Source organism: Eptesicus fuscus, chromosome 5 (genome assembly GCF_027574615.1).
Source record: "Eptesicus fuscus isolate TK198812 chromosome 5, DD_ASM_mEF_20220401, whole genome shotgun sequence".
Lineage (NCBI taxonomy): Eukaryota > Metazoa > Chordata > Mammalia > Chiroptera > Vespertilionidae > Eptesicus > Eptesicus fuscus.
The window spans coordinates 62177463-62195433 of record NC_072477.1 but is presented as its reverse complement, the minus strand read 5'-3'; the positions used below and the strand labels follow the sequence as shown (position 1 = coordinate 62195433).

The window sequence follows — 17971 nt, the reverse complement described above, 5'->3', positions numbered from 1 at the left end:
CTTAGACAAGTTCTCTAACCTTACACTAAACCTCCATTTTCTCATCTGTAAAATGAAGATGGGAACATTTCCTTATTAGCTATTACTATGATGACAGTTTCTCCCTCCTTTTTTCTACAAATCCTGTCTTCTGGAGGTAATTTGGTTGAGAGCTATAACCAAATTTAATTAAATAGGCCGGGCAAGCCCAAGGGGGAGGAGCTACCGGAGGAGGGAGAGCCGTGCAGAGTCTCTCACACCTGGGACCAGGTGAAAGCCCTGCCCGTGCTGTGTGGATGAGGCTCACTCTGTCTCAGGACCATCGGACACAACAGCTCAAAGGTAGCTGGGCTCAGGGAAGCCTGTGGCAGGGAGGTGGGAGGTTGGGTGGGAGGATTGGGAGGTTGTTTGTTGGTTGTTTTCCCTTTTGATTTTGGAAGTTTTCTACAGAAATGGTATGTTAAAGGGTGGCCTTGTGGTTATTAAAACCCAGAGCAAAGAGGGCCCAGCTTGGTGTAGGACTGACATAGAACGGTTGGGTAGCATACAGAGGCTCACTGTTTCTCCAAGAGCAAAAATAACTGAAAGGCTGGCCTGTGGAGCTTTCATTAAGAATGCTCTGAATAATCCTTGCTTGGAGGCCAGCTTTATTTGAACTAAGCCAGGTGTCCTAGCTGACACCCAGTGTGTAATATGTAACATGACTTAAGATTAGGGAGCCTTTAAGATAAGTATTGGTAAGAATGTGGACAAAAAGGAACCTTTTTCATGGTTGGTGGGAATGTAAATTGGTGCAGCCACAATGGAAAATAGTATAGAGGTTCCTAAAAAAATTAAAACCACCATATGATCCAGCAATCCCACTTCTGGGTGTATATGCCCTAAGGAAAGAAAATAGCTATCTCAAAGAGATATCTGCGCTCCCATACCTACTGCACCATTGTTCACAACCGAGATATGAAAACAGCCTAAGTGTCCATCGACAGATGAATTCATATAGAAAAGGTGACATATATACACACAATGGAATATTATTCAGCCTTTAGAAAGAAGGAAATCTTGTCATTCGTGAAAACATGGATGAACCTATAGGATTATGCTAAGTGAAATAAGCCAAACACAGAAAGACAATACTGTATGATCTCATATGTAGAATCTTAAAAAGTTCAACTCCTTGAAGCAGAGAGTAGAATGGTGGTTACCAGGGCTAAGTGGCGGGGGAAATGGGGAGATGTTGGTCGTAGTGTACAAAGTTTCAGATATGCAGGATAAATCATTTCTGGAGATCTAACATATAGCATAGTCACTGTGGTTAACAATATGTATTGTATACTTGAAATCTACTAGGAGAGTAAATCTTAGTGTATTTTTTTTTACTAAAAAAAAGTGATAGCTAGGTGAGTCAATAGCTATGTTAATTAGCTTGATTATGATAAACATTTCAGAATATATCTATATATCTATATATATCTATATCTATCTATATCTATCTATCTATCTATCTATATATCTATCTATCTATATATATATCTCAAAACATCATGTTGTATGCAGTAGTTTTTATCAAATACACCTCAATAAAGTTGGAAAAAATAAAATAATTCCAAATAAATAAATGAAGGGGGATCTATACTGTCTGGGAAGGGCGGGCTGTGGAAAGCTGTGGAGTCCCAAAGACTTGTGGAGATCGGGCGTGGAGCCTTGGCCAGGGCTGTAAGTGGGAGAGGCCCAGCAGGCTGTCTCCTGTTTCAGTCAGCAGGGATTTTACTTCTCCAGTTAGACTACAGCTGTAGCAAAGCATTTATTCTGATCCTTTGAAAGGAGCACTCAGTTTATTTAGGATAAACTGAGAAATTTTAATCTAACTTAAAAACATGACATTATTTATTTATTTATTTATTTATTCTTTTGTTGTTGTTGTTGTTAATCCTTGTCTGAGGATATTTTTCCATTGGTTTTTAGAGAGTGGAAGGGAAGGGGGAGAGAGAAACATTGATGTGAGAGAGACACATCGATTGGTTGCCTCCTGCACGTGCCCGACCGGGCAGGATGGAGCCTGCAACTGAGGTATAGGCCCTTGACCAGAATCAAAGCTGGGATCCTTCAGTCCATGGGCTGATACTCTGTCCACTGAGCCAAACCAGCTAGGGCAAAGCATGACATTATTTAATTATAAAATGTGTTGTATGCGCCACTTGATAAAATGAAATTTCCATTTGTTTTATTTATTGATTTTTTTAAAAAAGTGAATACTTCACTTTGTAAGAATGTAGAGGTAAAGTGGTTGCATTCTTCTGTATCATTGGTAGCTAATTCTTCTTTCTTTTTAAAAAATATCAATAGCTTTATTTTTTCTCAATATGTAGTTAGAAAATAGGTCTGAGAAGAGGTTTCATGGAGTAGACCAAAGAATTACATACCAAGTCAAGAGTTCCAAACAAGCAAGAGAAAGTGCCAGACGAAGCACCTTCCCCAGGACCAGGGCCTAGGGCCGCCCCATCAGAGGGAGGGCGAGCTCTTTAATGGCTTTTGAGTTCAGCTGAGGAGTCGTGCTGATCTTCAGGAGTCTGCTGCTTGCATACTTACTTATTCTTGATGGCGATGAACAGGTTTTGGTTTACTCTCACTACGTTTTTGGCCATGTGCTGCATGACTTCCAACACCTCGTTCTTGGTGTATCCAGTGTAATACTGCTGCTTTTAAGTTCCATTTTCCTTGGCCTAGAACCTTCTGGGACAGGCAGGAAGCAGCCGCTGCCACTCCGGAAGGGTGATAATGCACCATGTCCATAGTCAATGAGAGTCAGTTCCATCAAATATTTGGTTAAAGTGTGCTGTTCAACATCAACCACCCCAGTTTTTTTTTTTTTAATATATATTTTATTGATTTTTTACAGAGAGGAAGAGAGAGGGATAGAGAGCTAGAAACATCGATCAGCTGCCTCTTGCACACCCCCTACTGGGGATGTGCCCGCAACCAAGGTACATGCCCTTGACCGGAATCGAACCTGGGACCCTTGAGTCTGCAGGCCTACGCTCTATCCACTGAGCCAAACCGTTTCGGCCAACCTCCCCAGCTTTTGATGCCCACTTTAAAAAATGTAGTGGTAAAGGCCCACCCAACTCACATTTTAGTTCTTTCAAAATGAGAGCTTCCATTTCTCGGATTTGGGAACTGGTATATGCGTGGTCTGTGATGTAAACGAAGTCTTCTATATTTGGAGAAAACATTTCCTCATACTAGGAGGTCAAAAGCAAAGCTATAATCCCAACCAGTTGAAGCTTCTTGGGAGAGACTGGTTGAACCTGTAAAAATCGATGCATAATGGCGATGCACATGTGGAGAGTCTCCTGCAGCAGCCTAAACTTGGAATGGACCTGTACCAGCCAGTCCACCAGGATGGCACCCATGCGTCTGTTTATATCTCTTCCATCTAAGAAATGTGGATTTATGGTTTGCAGAACCTCAAGCTGTCTCAGATACTGATAGATATCCTTAACGTAGTCGCTGCAGAGCTGAGGGTTCTCCCACTCTTCATTACCAATATCTTCGATCTTGCTGAGCAAAGCATCAGAGAAAGCTTGACAGAGGTTCTCTTCCTTCATGGAGATATCCTCAGGTGCGGGATGGAGCCAACGTTTCCATCTGAACTGGTTTCACAGAAGCAATAGGTTTCGGCTGTTTGTTGACATTAGTTGTTTTGGTGGGTTGAACAGGTGCTTTGGTGTTCAGAGCTTTCTTAGCTACTTGTGTGGCTCTGGTTGTAACTCTATTTCCAATTTCTTCTGAAACTGCTCTCCGGGGTATCACATGACTGTAGAAACAGTCTGGGACCTGCGCTTTCCCTGGGCAGTGTGAAGTTTTTCCTGTGACCTGGATGTAATCAGGTCGATTCACAAACCAGTTAGCTGAGGGTTGACCCTATATTATGAATGAATATGTGAGCTACATCTTTGTGAAGGTTTGTCTTCTGTATTAGAGGCTATTTCCTTAGACTGAAGTCCCAGAAATGGACATACCAGGTCAAAGGGTGATGTTTTCTAGAAGGGTCATACAGATTTTAAACTTGCAGCAACAATGTATGAACCTGCCTCACTCTCTGTGGGTCCCAAATCGCTGGGTCACTTCAGATCTGAGCTGTTGAAGAAGTTGTCAGGGTGCCAAAACCTCTGAGTAAAGTTCATCCTAATTAAAGGCAGCTCTCAACCTCCTTCCCACTTCCTGTCGTTTCTCCCTCTGCCAGGGCCTTTCCCCCTTCCTTTCAGAGCCCCTTTTCCCTCTCAGCGTTTTCTAATCCCCTCATGCTGTCCCCTTCTTCAGTTTTTTGGGAAAAAATGATATAATGAAATTGGTCCCATTCAGAAGTTAGTGATCTAAGCAGCTAGAAGGGTTACCCCCAGCTAGGTCCTTGCATTTGAATAAAGGGTTCCTGGGGCAGTGTTGAACCCAAAGGACTGAACTTGGTGGTGGAATTTGGGGCACAGTAATACCCAGAGAGGCATTCCAGTTATACAAGTAGATGGTGTCCGAGACATCAGGCCAGGTCTGTGGGTGGGGGAAGCCAAGGCCCACGCCCGAGAAGCCTTCATTTCCTCACGGCCAAAGCACCAAATGCTCAGAGCAGAAACGCCTGTCTCGCGGAGGAACTCTGAAGGGGAGATTGCTTACTGATTGCATACAATAAAAGACTGACTGGTCAGCGGCATATGCAGATTTTTTACATAAAACATAACTTTATGATACCAGGCAGGGATCTTTTTATGGCTCTCTTATCAACTGGTTGAAATTGCCAAAGGTGTGGAGGGCCTTTGCTTGCGTGTCTGTTGCCCATGTTTTGATTAAATTGTGTGTCCCTGGGCAGACAGAGCCAGCAGGCTCTCTGAGTGGGGCCGAGGCCCTGATTTCCCTGGTGTGAACTCTGAGTTGCAGAAGGAGGGTTTCTTGCTGGACTACTTCTGTTTCAGCAGGTCTTAGGGGCCCTATGGCAAGGACTTGTACAGGTGTCTATCTAGTTGTGGACTTGTCCATTTTTGGTGGACTGAAAAACCAAAGAAAGCGTTGAGGCATGTGCCTGAGAGGAGAATGGGGGACTGCTGGATGCACTGCAGGGGGCCCTGGAATTTTTGGATGGAAAAGTCCTGGATGTCCTGACAGGAGGAGGAAGGGGAGAAATGGAAGCTCAGCCAGTTGTTAGTTACAATCTTGTGCTGTCAGGAGACTTTGGGACCACAGCCAGCTGGGGAGGTGGTTTTGTGGGAGGTGGTGGGCACCAGCTGGAGCTGGCCAGATGCCAGCCTCCCCTTCCTCCGGAAGGAAAATGCTTTGGTCGCACAGTGGTCCCTTCCTTACTCATAGCCTCATCTGTTCCTTTCTGTCCAGATCCCGTGTGAAGATGACCCCGCTGGTGGCCGTGGTGTCTAGCCCCCACGCCCGGCTCTTTACCTGCTTCCTCAGACTGGGCGCTCAGCAGGCCAGCCCACGTCAGCTGCACACAGGGACCAGCCTTGCGGCCAAGAACTACCATGAGGTGCTGGTGCTGGGTGGGGGCAGTGGTGGGATCACCATGGCCTCCCGCATGAAGAAGAGAGTGGGTGCAGAGAATGTGGCCATCGTTGAGCCCAGCGAGGTAAGTCTCCCCCTCCTGGGTGCATGTGTGTGGGTGCATGTGCGTGTGTGTGATAGGGGGTGGGGATGACGGTCAGGCATGGGATGTCATGTCCCAGGGTTAGTGCTTCTCCTCTGGGCACAACAATCAGGCAGTCCAAAAAGATGGGAGAAGGTGGAGGGAGGAGGAGAGAGAGAACAGATCCCTTGGCTTTTGATAGTCTCTTCCGTATGAGTTTCTTGTGCTAACACATTACCACAGATTGAGAGTCTTAAAACAATAGATACTTATTCTCTCATAAGTATTAACTTGATTACATCTACAAAGACCCTATTTCCAAATAAGGTCACGTTCCTAGGTACCCGGGTCAGGACGTTAGTAGATCTCAACCCGTGAAACCCTCTCCCTCCAACATCATGTCCAGAGGAAAGTCAGTGGTCATTGCTCCTTCCTGTCTGTGGTCCAGTCTGGAGAAAGGTGATGAGTGAAGGACCAGGGAGGCCTCTGGGAAGGTGTCAGTGGGTTTCAGAAATTTAAGTGCAAGGAATTAGAAACAGATTATAGGGCAGAAAAAGGTAGTAAACACCAGGAGGGCAGTTGGGAAGTGTTACCAGGAGGGAAGTTGGGAAGTGTTTATATGTAAGGCACTACTATTTCATGAAAAAACATTTAAAAATTGTCCAAAAGCCACAGATACGTATTCAAGATTTCTGGTGGTTTGTCTAAGGTTTCCGAAGGAGCCAGGCATGTGCCAGTTGGGAACTGTATCCTCGGGGGCAGGGAGCAGAATGGATCTGGTGCCTGTTTGATGGGGAGGGGAGGGCGAGAAAGGCACACGGCTTTCCAAGTAATCTCCACAGTATCGGGGGGCTGCCAGGCTCCCTGCAACCTCAGCCTGGTGTGCTGTGATGTGGGGGGAGACTGGAAGGTGCTCTCTGTTACTCTCCTTTTTGAAGTGACTCATTCAGGACAACATTGTAAATGAGAGCGGTCTGAGAGCCGTGTCAGGTGGCCTATTGTAGCTAACCCATGGGCAGGGGCTACTCTTTGTAATGAGTCAGAGGCGCTGGACACAGTTCAGGAGGCCAGAATCATGTCTGTGAGGACGTGCCGGACAGGAGTCTCTGGAAGGAGCTGCCAGTGGCGCAGGCGGTTGGCACCTCCCCTCCTGTATCTGGTTTAGTGATTGCTGGAGCTGATGGTTGTTTGTAGTCTATAAAACATCCGAGCTTGTTTCTATTCCTCTGTCTGTTCAAGATGGACTTGGAACCGTTCAGCTCTTGCAGCTGGAGGCCTCTGCCCCCTGTCCTCGGGATCGCAGCCATTGTCGGCTGTAGGGAGATTGCAAAGCCCTTCCTCAGTTCTCGCCACCTCTCTGTGGCTTTTGGCAATTCTGTCCAGCCAGTCGGAGGTGTTTGGGCAATGTTGAGAACGTGTTTGGGCATATGTGGCATTGTGCGGTAGCATTTGGTGTCTCCTGGGTTTGGGCGCACTAGTAAATCCTCTGAGAAAGGATTGCTAATAGGGTTGACAGGCAATGTCTGCACCTTCCACGGGCTTGGCAAACACAGTTGGAAGTTAATAGAGTTTGAGGATCCCCAGAGTGGCTGTAAACTTCAGACTTACCTCAGTCCCCACAAACATCTGAGGAACCATATTATGCTACTGGACTTAATTTTTCTTTGTATCGGTACACATAAATGTATCCATAATGTGTACATTATACATGTATATGTAACATGTACATGTTAAGCCCCAAATCAACTGTCACCTGTCAGCAATAAATAATACAATGGTCGCTAATGATAGGTTATGACTTTTTAAAAAATCCTCACCTGAGGATATGTTTTTATTATTATTTTTTTAAGAGAGACAGAAAGGCGGGGGGGAAGAGAGAGAGAGAGAAAGAGAGAGAGATGTGAGAGAGAAACATCAATCAGTTACCTCCCATACATGCCCCAACAGGCTTGAACCCACAACCTAGGTATGTACCCTGACTGGGAATTGAACCCACAACCTTTTGGTGTACGGATGATGTTCCAACCAACTGAGCCACATCAGCCAGGGTAGTTTATGGCTTTTTAAAAAAATGACCTTGGCAGAATTCTTATAGGTGACTGCTCTTCAGAGTTTAACATAATAGGAGACGTCTCACCAGTGGGAGGAGTGGTGGGGAAGACGACCCAGGGACTTTCTATGTGATACTCCAAGCGTCAGGAGGGAGTATTAGCTCAGGTACCTTGAGCTATGACACTTTGGTCAGCCTCAACTTGAAACGAATCTCCAAAACTTTGTTTCTCAGAGACATTTCTACCAGCCAATCTGGACACTGGTGGGTGCTGGTGCCAAACAGTTGTCCTCATCTGGCCGTCCCACAGCGAGTGTGATTCCATCTGGTGTGGAATGGATCAAAGACAGAGTGGCTGAGCTGGACCCAGACAAGAACTGCATCCGCACAGACAACGGCAAGGAGGTAACCACTGGGATCCTTTGGCTTTTGTTCATCGGAAGGCTTGTATGAAGTGAAATGCACAGGTATTAGCAAACTGGTCAGCTTCATGGTGAGACAGTGGTGTCTATAAGTGTGTGTGCATGTATGTGTGAGTTAAATACTGCTTGAGAGGGTAGAGTGTGGTGAGTGGAGGATGGGACAGATGGAAGGACTGAGGATGTTGCATTAATAAACAACGAAGACAAGTATTTGCGGACACCCACTCTTGGCCCTATTGCTTGGCACAGTGTCTTGCATCTGAATGTGTACTGAACAAATACTGCTACGTGTTAAAATAGCAGGCACCTTCCTCCTTTTTCCTTTGAAGCAGCCAGCTTCTCTCCCTGACAGCTGGCCTCCCAGAGGAAGGGGATGTTGGAAAATATCATCCCAGCCACACTAGGGGGCGCCCCTCCAGAATAGTAAGTGCCCATGTGACTGAGCTTTGTGCCGGGGCTCAGGAGAATTGCAGCTGCTGGAGCATGAGGCTCATAATTGATCAGCATCATTTAGAAGTCTCATTCCACCCCCTCCCCTCCGCCCCCCCCCCCCCCAACCACCCGGGGGTCGAAGCTTTTCAGAAAGTGCTGTCCCTGCATTTGACTGAAGGGATGAGAGCAGGATGGTGAGACCACAGGCTCAGAAGCCATCTGCAATGTCATGTCCCCTCATCTGCTGCTGAGCCCAGGAGGGCGGCAGGCAGCGCAGCCATCATGCTGCGCCCTTTCTGCTCCAGGCGTCCGTGGTTCTTGGGCCCCCAGGGTGTTATTGGACTTAATATCTTCCTTATTCCTTGTCCTTTCTGTAGTGTGGGAGAGGATGTCTTCTCTCTCTTGTGAGGAGAAACCCTTCACCTGTTCGAAGATGGTTCTTATAGTCTGTGTCGGTATTCTCTGCAGGTGGCTTTGTCCCGTGTCCCCACTTTTCATCGTCTTCCACAGTCTTCAGTCCCCGCATGACCCTCTTTCCCCTGCTTTAGACATCGTCGGACTTGTCCCCTCCATGAAAAAGGCTCCTGGAAGAGGAAGCCACTCTGCAGAACAGCCCAGAATGGCGTGGCCCCGTCCCTCCCACAGTCAGATGCAGCCTCATTTAGCATTTGCCTTTGTAGCCACAGTTGCCACAGGCTGATTCATGCTGGGCTTGGGGTCAGTGCAAACCTCTGGGTCTTTTTTCTTCTTCTTCTGATCCACAAGTCAGGCTTCCCCCATCCTAAAGTAAATACATGAATAAATAACATTTAATACATTATTTAATAAAATATACATTTATTTAAGTTAAACATTTTATGTTATATCCCCTCTGTTGATGAACTTCCTTATTTCCCCTGCATCTCCAGGAGGGTGGACTGAATGAAACACAAGATTGTTCTCAGTTCTCAAGACTGAGCTTTGAGGCTCATTTCCCTTGCCATCTGCTGCCGGCTCAGGGGGCCAGGAGAGCTGTGTCTTATAACCCACATCACCCCTTTGGTACTGCAGTGCCTGCCCCCTTGATCAGTCCCATTTACATCCCAGGAAAAGCTCAGAGCCCTTTGTGGTTGGGTTTGTGCTCATTTAAGGATCATAAATTTGTCTCATCTCTTGAGAATGGAAGGCCCTGGTAGGTGTTCTCACTTCTGAGTCCTGGGTAGCTCTCTCAAGTGTAGACCTTAGGGAACTGGCAGTGTCTTGTTTTAGGGCTGGGGAAGAAGTTGGTGCAAGATGGTGGGACTTCTTCCAGGATTTTTAAGGCAAAAGTATTCCATAGTCATATCTGAAATCTGCATATAGCATCGCCTGGGAGATATAATCTTGTCAGTTGCATAATGTGGATGTTCAAGAAATGTTGCTGTTATTATTTTTAAGAGAATACATGAAAAAAAGGAAAAGGACATATTTATTGAGTATCCACTATGTGCCAGCATAGTTATTGTTGATAGCAGGGTTGCAAAATGAATCCATGTCAATGCTCTTCTTTTTCCAAACTACAGTAGATGAGCCTGGAATGTTGAACTGGATGAACATTCTGTTTGCTAAGTTGTTAGTTACCTTCCCACCCCCTGGATAGAATTAGAGCACTTACCCATATTTAGCCTTCTGGAGAGGTCTGCACTGTTCTCGGCAATTGCTCAAAAGTCTTGTCTACAAGTTTTTGCAATTCCTTAGGTTTTATTTAGGTCATCTGGCCTGGAAACTTGAACTTATCCAAACACTTGAGGCTTTCTTCTTATTCTTTGCTACTTTAGGGTTTATTCTCCCTTAATGATTTTTTATAATCTTAAGCTTATCTGTTATTATTACTCCTAAAAAATGATTAATATTGTGCTCTAATGGAAACATCAGGGTACACACAAACCAAAGGCTTTTCTTGTTGACAGTGGGCGTATGTTTTACCTGTAGATCATCTTCCCGGACCTCATGCTACCTCTGACCTCATATACCCTGAAGATTCAACACAGTTCCCCCAGCCATTTAATGGGTCCAGTACACTTTCCTACAGAACAAGGAATTTCAGGGCACCCGCTGTCTATGGATAGGCAAATCACAGGGATGATGATGTATATATTATTATCCACTTCGATAAATTATATTTTCACATGCAACTGGAATCAACCACCCATCCACTCATTCATCCAACAAACATTACTGAGTTCCTCACTTTAATTTGGTGACTATGCTAGATTCTAGGAATATAAGGGGTAAGACACAACCTTTATCCTCTAGGAGTGTTTGATGTGGTGGGGGAGGATATGACTGTTATATAACTCGACAGGTGCTATAAAGCATCATGTGCACTGGGTTAAGACTGAGTCATAGGAAGGCCTCACTGGGGACGTGACCACGGAGCTGATCTGGGTCACAGGGCAGGATCTCTTCGGTGACTTGCTCCTGCTGCTCCCCAGTGTGAGTCAAGCCTCCTGCGTCTTGGAATCCCCTCTCTTTAACTGGGATCTGCATAGCTGTGTGCGCGCTTCTCTGTTTAGTGCAGGAGAGAGACCGTCATCACCTGATGTCCTTTCTGGGCCCCTGACTTTCATTGCAATCTCATCTTCAGTTTCCTAGGCAAGTCCTTTTACTTTACATCCTTCTTGCTGCCTCTTTTTATTTTTTATTTTTTTTGCTTCAACTTGTCTTCCTCCCCATTCTCAACCCACATTTCTATCACAATAAGTAGGGAGACCTTTGCTCCCAGCATGAATAATCACAATACCCATATTTAAGGAGGGGACTTTTAAATTCCAAACAGATCATTAAATAATATGAGATACATTGTATCACATCCTTTTCAATGGCCTTCAAAAGAGCAGTTTCTCAGTTATGATATCAATCCATCCATATGACAGGCCAGATTTGCTCGGGATTCACACTTTACCCTATAGATATTAAAAGAAAATGGATTATTTTTAAGAGTAGAAAGTCATTCTCTCCTTCCCCAACATGAAAAAGTGTTAACACAAGCCCTGCACAGGAAGCTGTGGCCTCTTTGCTGTCATCCTCCACTGTGTGAAAATATAGGAGTCTCAGCTCTCAGAAGCCAGGCAGGTCATGTAATGTTTGTGAAGCAGTGAGGTGTGAGAATGATGGGTGTGATGGCAGACTGGAGCCTGTACCTGCCCCCCCTCCCCACACCCCCGCCCTGCCCACCACCCACAGCCCCAAGTCATTCACATAAAAACATGGAAACGCTGTGATGATCCCACTCGCCTGGGACCTGAGTCTGTCCTAGGACTGCCACTGTTTGGGTCCTGGTCTAAACGGCATTGCTTTCTGTTGCAGATCTCCTACAAATATCTCATTATTGCTCTCGGAATCCAGCTGGACTATGGGAAGGTACGTTTAAATGACTTCTGTGTTCCCTGGCCTACTTCTGCCAAGATCAAGCACTGCCTTGAGTGTCTTTATATTCATTTGACAAGAAAAAGTACTAAGAAATCCTCTTCTAGTTTTATTTCTCAGCAGTCTTTTTATGGTTTTAAAAATGTCTCATCCGAGATTCTGTCAATGATAACATGATCCAGCTCTAAGCTTTAATCATGAGTCAACATGTCCATGCCCTGATGGGAATTCATGCAAAAGAGCAGCCTTTTCTACATTTACAAGAAAACTACCTTTCTGTGTGGGACTGAGTTTGTGGTATTGCAGGTTAAACTTTCCTTTGAAAGTAAGATTTTGAATTTCTAAGCAGACTCTAAGGATAGAATGCCAGCAGATAGTTGATCAGGAGCTGGAGAGAGGCTTGGGTTTTGCCCTGTGGCGGCTGGGTTTTTTTGGTCGAAGTGACCAATGCAATATAACTACTACCCTGGAAGTTCCTTCGCTCTCCCTTTTCCATGAGCTAGGGAGCTGGATGCTGTGTGACAATTGTGACATTTAAGCTCAGTTTTCTAAAACATCATGGAGTAAGTCAGTAATTATGACGATTTCCAGAAGTTTGTTGGGGACCCTGGGGTGAATAGTTGGAGCACATAAAGCATAGTGACAACCAGGTCTCAGCTTCAGGAATGTGACACAGGCAACTGAGTCGGCCCAGGAAAGGTCTTTGAAGCGTGTTTCTGCGTAAAAAGCCCCAAACCATGACATGTCTAGGGTGAGGCTGGTGACAGTGTCCTGGGGCGTGTCCTGAGACGGTTCGAAGAAGCCATGCCTCGGTGTGAAGGTTGTGATGAGTTTGGTCATGGTGGCTTGGCCATGAGTCTCACAGAATGACAAGCTGTGGAGTAGACTGTGGAGAAGGTGCCAGTTACACCTTCTGGGAGGTCCTTGTCTCTCACAAGACCCCAGAAGTGGTGACATAGCACAGATGGCGCATCTCCACGGTAACCCCCCTCCCCCGCCCCCCCCGGGAGCCCCTGTGCTGCCTGAGAGGACTGAAGAGACCAGTGCTGAGACTCCGTAGCAGCTTTTTGCAGCAAACCAAGAAATAATATTGAAACTGCTAATATTACAGCTACTTAAACTGTAGCAGGAGCTGTGATCAGTAATCAGAGGAATAGTTGCTCTTGTCATTGAGTGAGATGGAGGAGATCATAGGACCCTGTTTCCTTGAGACCAGAGGGATTGGTGTCCAGTGACCCTGGAGGTGGCCTATATTCTGGACAACAGCCTGGGAAGGTTCTGAAGGACCAGTCCATCTTGATGACTGTTTTTTTGAGAGTTTCCTTCTCTTGCTGGAAGAACTGGTGCTTCAGTCTCTTACCTCAACCTGTGCCATTTTCATTGCATGCTGTGAACCTACTAGCATTTAAGACAAGTATCCAGTTATCTCACTGGCAGGAATACACTACCACTTACAGAGCATCACCTTGTGAGGTTCATTTTTTCTCAGCACTTGACACACATGGTCTCATTTACTCCCGCCAAGAACCCTATGGAGCTGTTACATTTATCCCCTTTTACAGGTGGGGAACGTAAGCTTTTCAAGCCTCAGTGCCCATCGAATCACCCGTTAAAACTGATTTCTGGGCTTGCCCATGAGTTCTTGATTCAGTAGGTCTGGGGTGGGGCCTGAGAATGCGTATTTTCAGGCAGGTTCCCAGGTAGGGCTGGTGCTGCTGGTCCGGAGACCACACTTTGAGTGGCTTAGAGATAGTTAATTTACCGAGGGTCACCTTTCTTCTTCCCAGCAAGGCCGCTGGTTCTCCAAACACAAGTATGCCTGGATTCTTGTCTTTACTCCGATGGTGGGAAGAGATGTATTCAAATTATGGTCTCAAGGCCAGGGAGGCAGAGGGGCTTCTCTGGGCTGAGTCCAGTCTGCAGCTTGGCAGGTGACTTTGGGAGCTGCACCCACCTGCCTGCTGCATTGGGTGTGAAGGCTGGGGGCTACTAGTTGTACTGAAATGCTTGTGAGGTTGTAGAAATGGCAAAGAAAGCCATTTGCACTTCTGTTAAACGTTTATTTTTACAGTTTTCTTTCAATTTTATTTTATATTGGTTTCAGGCATACAGCTTAGTGGTTAAACAATCATATACTTTACATAGCCACCTGGCACCATTCATGGTTATGAGAATGTTATTGACTATATTCCCTATGCTGCGCTTTACATCCCCATGACAGTTTCGTAACTACCAATTTGTACTTCTTAATCTCTTCAGCCTCTTTCACCCAGTCCCCCAATCCCTGTCCCCTCTGGCAGCCACCAGTCAGCTCTCCGTATCTATGAGTCTGTTCCAACTTTGTTTGTTTGTTTATTTTGTTCTTTAGACTCAACATATAAGTGAAATCATATGGTAAAAAATGTTTTGTGTCTTTTGTTGCAGATTAAAGGCCTACCTGAAGGTTTTTCCCATCCCAAAATAGGGTCTAACTATTCAGTTAGTACGGTAGAGAAGACGTGGAAAGCTCTGCAGGACTTCAAGGAGGGAAATGCCATCTTTACCTTCCCAAATACTCCCATAAAGTGTGCTGGGGCCCCGCAGAAGATCATGTACTTATCGGAAGACTATTTCAGGAAGGTATGCTTCCTTTCCAGGGACAGAGACAGGGTCGGGGAGTAGACAGTGCTAATTTGTTGAGTGACAGAATTCCATTTTATCCATGTCAAAATACTTTTTCTTATTGCTAAACTTTTTTTTTTTTTTAAATATGTTTTATTGGTTTTTCACAGAGAGGAAGGGAGAGGGATAGAGAGCTAGAAACATCGATGAGAGAGAAACATCGACCAGCTGCCTCCTGCACGCCCCCTACCGGGGATGTGCCCGCAACCAATGTACATGCCCTGGACCGGAATCGAACCCGGGACCTTCCAGTCCACAGACGGATGCTCCATCCACTGAGCCAAACCGGTTTCGGCTTATTGCTAAACTTTTGTTACATATGTACAAAATTATATCATTGGAAGTTTATAAAATAGAAAAAAAGGCAATCATAATCCAATTATTTTAATACAGCTGGTATCATCAATTTGACATGACCTTTCATTTTTTTTTTTTGTGAGACCCAGGTAAACATAATTATTAAATAGTCTTTGTAAGATACTTTTAAAAAAATATTTTTTTATTGATTTCAGAGAGGAAGGGAGAGGGAGAGAGAGAGAGAGAGACAGAAACATTAATGATGAGAATGAATGATTGATTGGCTGCTTCCTGCATACCCCACACTGGGGACTGAGCCCGAAACCTGGGCATGTGACCTGACTGGGAATCAAACCATGACCTCCTGGTTCATATGTCAACACTGAACCATTGAGCCATGCCAGCCGGGCTGTAACATATCTTTTAATGTGTATATAAAAGTCTATTGGGGAGATATGTTAGAGATTGCTTAAATATTTCCATATAGTTAGACAATTAGTTGCACATTGTTCATTTTTATTCATAATAATATCCTCAGCTCAAGTTTAAAGTTATGAATATTTTCCGGCTCTTGCTATACATTTTTGGAAGTATAATAGGAAAAAATGCCAGTTCTGAAGGAAAAAAGATAATGTTCACGTAGAATAGTGGTCAGCAAACTATGGCTTGCGAGCCACATGCAGCTCGCAAGCCGCTGTTTGCCGCTCTGTTGACTAATGAGTTTGCCGACCACTGTCATATACTACCCTTTACCTCTTTGCACACAATATGCCACAATTGCCTAATCCTCACATCTTCCAACTACATGGTAACATTTAGTCTAGTCCAGTGGTCGGCAAACTCATTAGTCAAAAGAGTGGCAAACCGCGGCTTGCGAGCCGCTTGTGGCTCACGAGCCGCGGTTTGCCGACCACTGACGTAGAACTTCAAACCTTAGTGGAAAGATTTGTCTCTTTCCACTACGATGCTCTTTAGAGACATTGCTCACACACCCTCTGTGTCAGAGCAGGTGTCCGCAGCCCAAGAACAGTGGTGTGAAGCTGGGGGAGCTACCCTTGCCCTCCTCCCCTCTGCAGGGTGTCACACTAGGTTTACTAAAGCGTGGTCCCACTCGAGACGGTGCAGGGTCAGAGCAGCCTGTGGTTTTGCAAAGGGACAGGTGAGGAGAAGGGGAGGGAGGAGGGGTTGAATGTGCGCTGGGAACCCAGCGCTGGGAAAGCTTCACCTGAGTCATGGAGACCAGCGCCAACCCCGCGGGTGGGGAATTAAGTCATCATTTCTGTGTCTAAGAAAGACTTTTCTGGGTTATGAGAATCCCGAGTTGGCAATTTGAGGTTCTTACTCGCCTAACTTCTTCTAAATAGTGAGACCCAGGTGAGCAAATCCTACAAGGTGCTGGACAGAAGAAAAGAGACTAGCTGTTCCTTCCCTCCTGGAAATTCTCTTTGTTTAACTCACCTCCCAACTCTTGGGTGGTCTGAGAGAAGTTTCTGAGATTGTAGGTGTTGGGGAGAGTACTAGCCTCTCTGAAACCCGAGCAGCACTGGAGTGTGGGAGCCAAGGGGACATGCCTTCGTCTCATTCACTGCCGTCCCTCAGCGCCGAGAACAGACTGGCCAGCTCTAGGACCTCATGACTTCTTTACGGAGTGAATGAACAAATGAGTATATGAGTACACAATCAGCTCTGTGTTTGCCTAGAAGAAATCTCACCTCTGGCCTTCGATTGAACAGTGCCCACCTCAACCCCTTGATTCAGGGGTGCACTTAGTTGCTGTGTTGCTGACAGAAAATAAGAGGGAGGCAGCGGATTGGTCCGCACCTCACCCCACCAGGGCAAAGGGGTGGAGAAAGCTGGCGAGGTCTCTTCTGAAGGGTTTAATTCTTGTCTCAGTTGAAAAACAAAACAAAAGGTGGCTGGAGTAATGCTTTGGTGTTGGTTGTTTCTATTCTTTCCTTTTTCTCAGACAGGGAAGCGATCCAAGGCCAATATCATTTTCAACACTTCTCTTGGATCGATTTTTGGGGTTAAGAAGTATGCAGATGCCCTGCTGGAGATCATCCAGGAACGGAACCTCACTGTGAACTACAAGCAAAATCTCATTGAAGTCCGAGCCGATAAACAAGAGGCTGTGTTTGAGAACGTGGACAAACCTGGAGAGACCCAAGTGATTCCCGTGAGTGGCGAGGTTAAGCTGTCAGGTGAACAGTGTTGTGGATGCAGGCGACATTGTGGCTCCTACTTCCCTGTCCATCACCATTGTGCACTGGGGGAGGCTGGTTACAATGAGCATCTTAGGACAGTGATGGAGGAGGGTGGACCAACATGGATTAGGAAGAGAAAGAGGTAGGAAGCTGTGTTCATGGGAGGGAGGAGGGTTTATCTACTGGTACCAAGTAGATTTTTATCCTGTTTTATGTCTCTGCTTTCTTGGCACTGAGCCACTAGAAGCAGTCAAATATTTCACAACTTCAGTTACAGCCTAGCGTTCTGGAAGGGCTTCCTTACATGCAGGATCTGGTGATTGATGCAGTTTATAGAATGGGAGAAACAGCCCTGATTGTGGTTAGTTCAAGAATGACAGGGACATCTCTCACCTCTCAAGAGGCTGTCTTAAACCATCTTTCACCTGTGCGTGAAAGGAAGCACTTAAAGCCCTTTGAAAGATCGGTGGAGATACACCCTGCTTGGGAAGGTAGCCTTTGTACATGGCCTTGGTTTCTCTGAGTCTCAGTTTATCCTGTGAGTGGGAATAGCAGCACTTTTGTAGCAGAAGGTGAGGAGTAAAAACAAAATGAAAAGGCGGCTGGAGAAGCATGCATGGAGGAATCATTTGTTTGTCATTCTGGCAAGAACTGTTAGCAGTGAGAAAACAGTGCACAGGCATATTTTATTCATTTAGCATTTTTAGAGGTAAGAAAGGTTCCATGAAAATGAATTTTGAAGGAAATCAAAGATTAGTCTTTTAAGCATCGAAACTTTACATTGTAAGCTTTTAAGTCAAGTTCTTTCTAAATAAATTTCATACATCTTGTCTTTTGTACATGACTCAAGGTCATAATTTTTAAGTACTTTTTTTTGGGGAAATAATCTCAACTTAGGGAAAGTTGCCGTGATAAA

The 17971-nt window shown here is 45.5% G+C and overlaps 1 protein-coding gene and 1 pseudogene across 3 annotated transcripts in view; one reads left to right on the top strand and one right to left on the bottom strand.

The window, feature by feature from the left end:
• SQOR (sulfide quinone oxidoreductase) overlaps nt 1–17971 on the top strand; it is a 71494-nt gene that overhangs the window by 36528 nt on the left and 16995 nt on the right. For all 3 annotated transcript variants that reach the window (XM_054716258.1, XM_054716259.1, XM_008143102.3), the window contains exons 2-6: nt 5359–5605; nt 7887–8057; nt 11834–11887; nt 14318–14512; nt 16818–17027. In XM_054716258.1, the coding sequence (XP_054572233.1) occupies nt 5359–5605; nt 7887–8057; nt 11834–11887; nt 14318–14512; nt 16818–17027 (877 nt within the window). The remainder of the gene's footprint in view (nt 1–5358; nt 5606–7886; nt 8058–11833; nt 11888–14317; nt 14513–16817; nt 17028–17971) is intronic.
• On the bottom strand, nt 2465–4810 carry LOC103287543 (G2/mitotic-specific cyclin-B2-like; annotated as a pseudogene).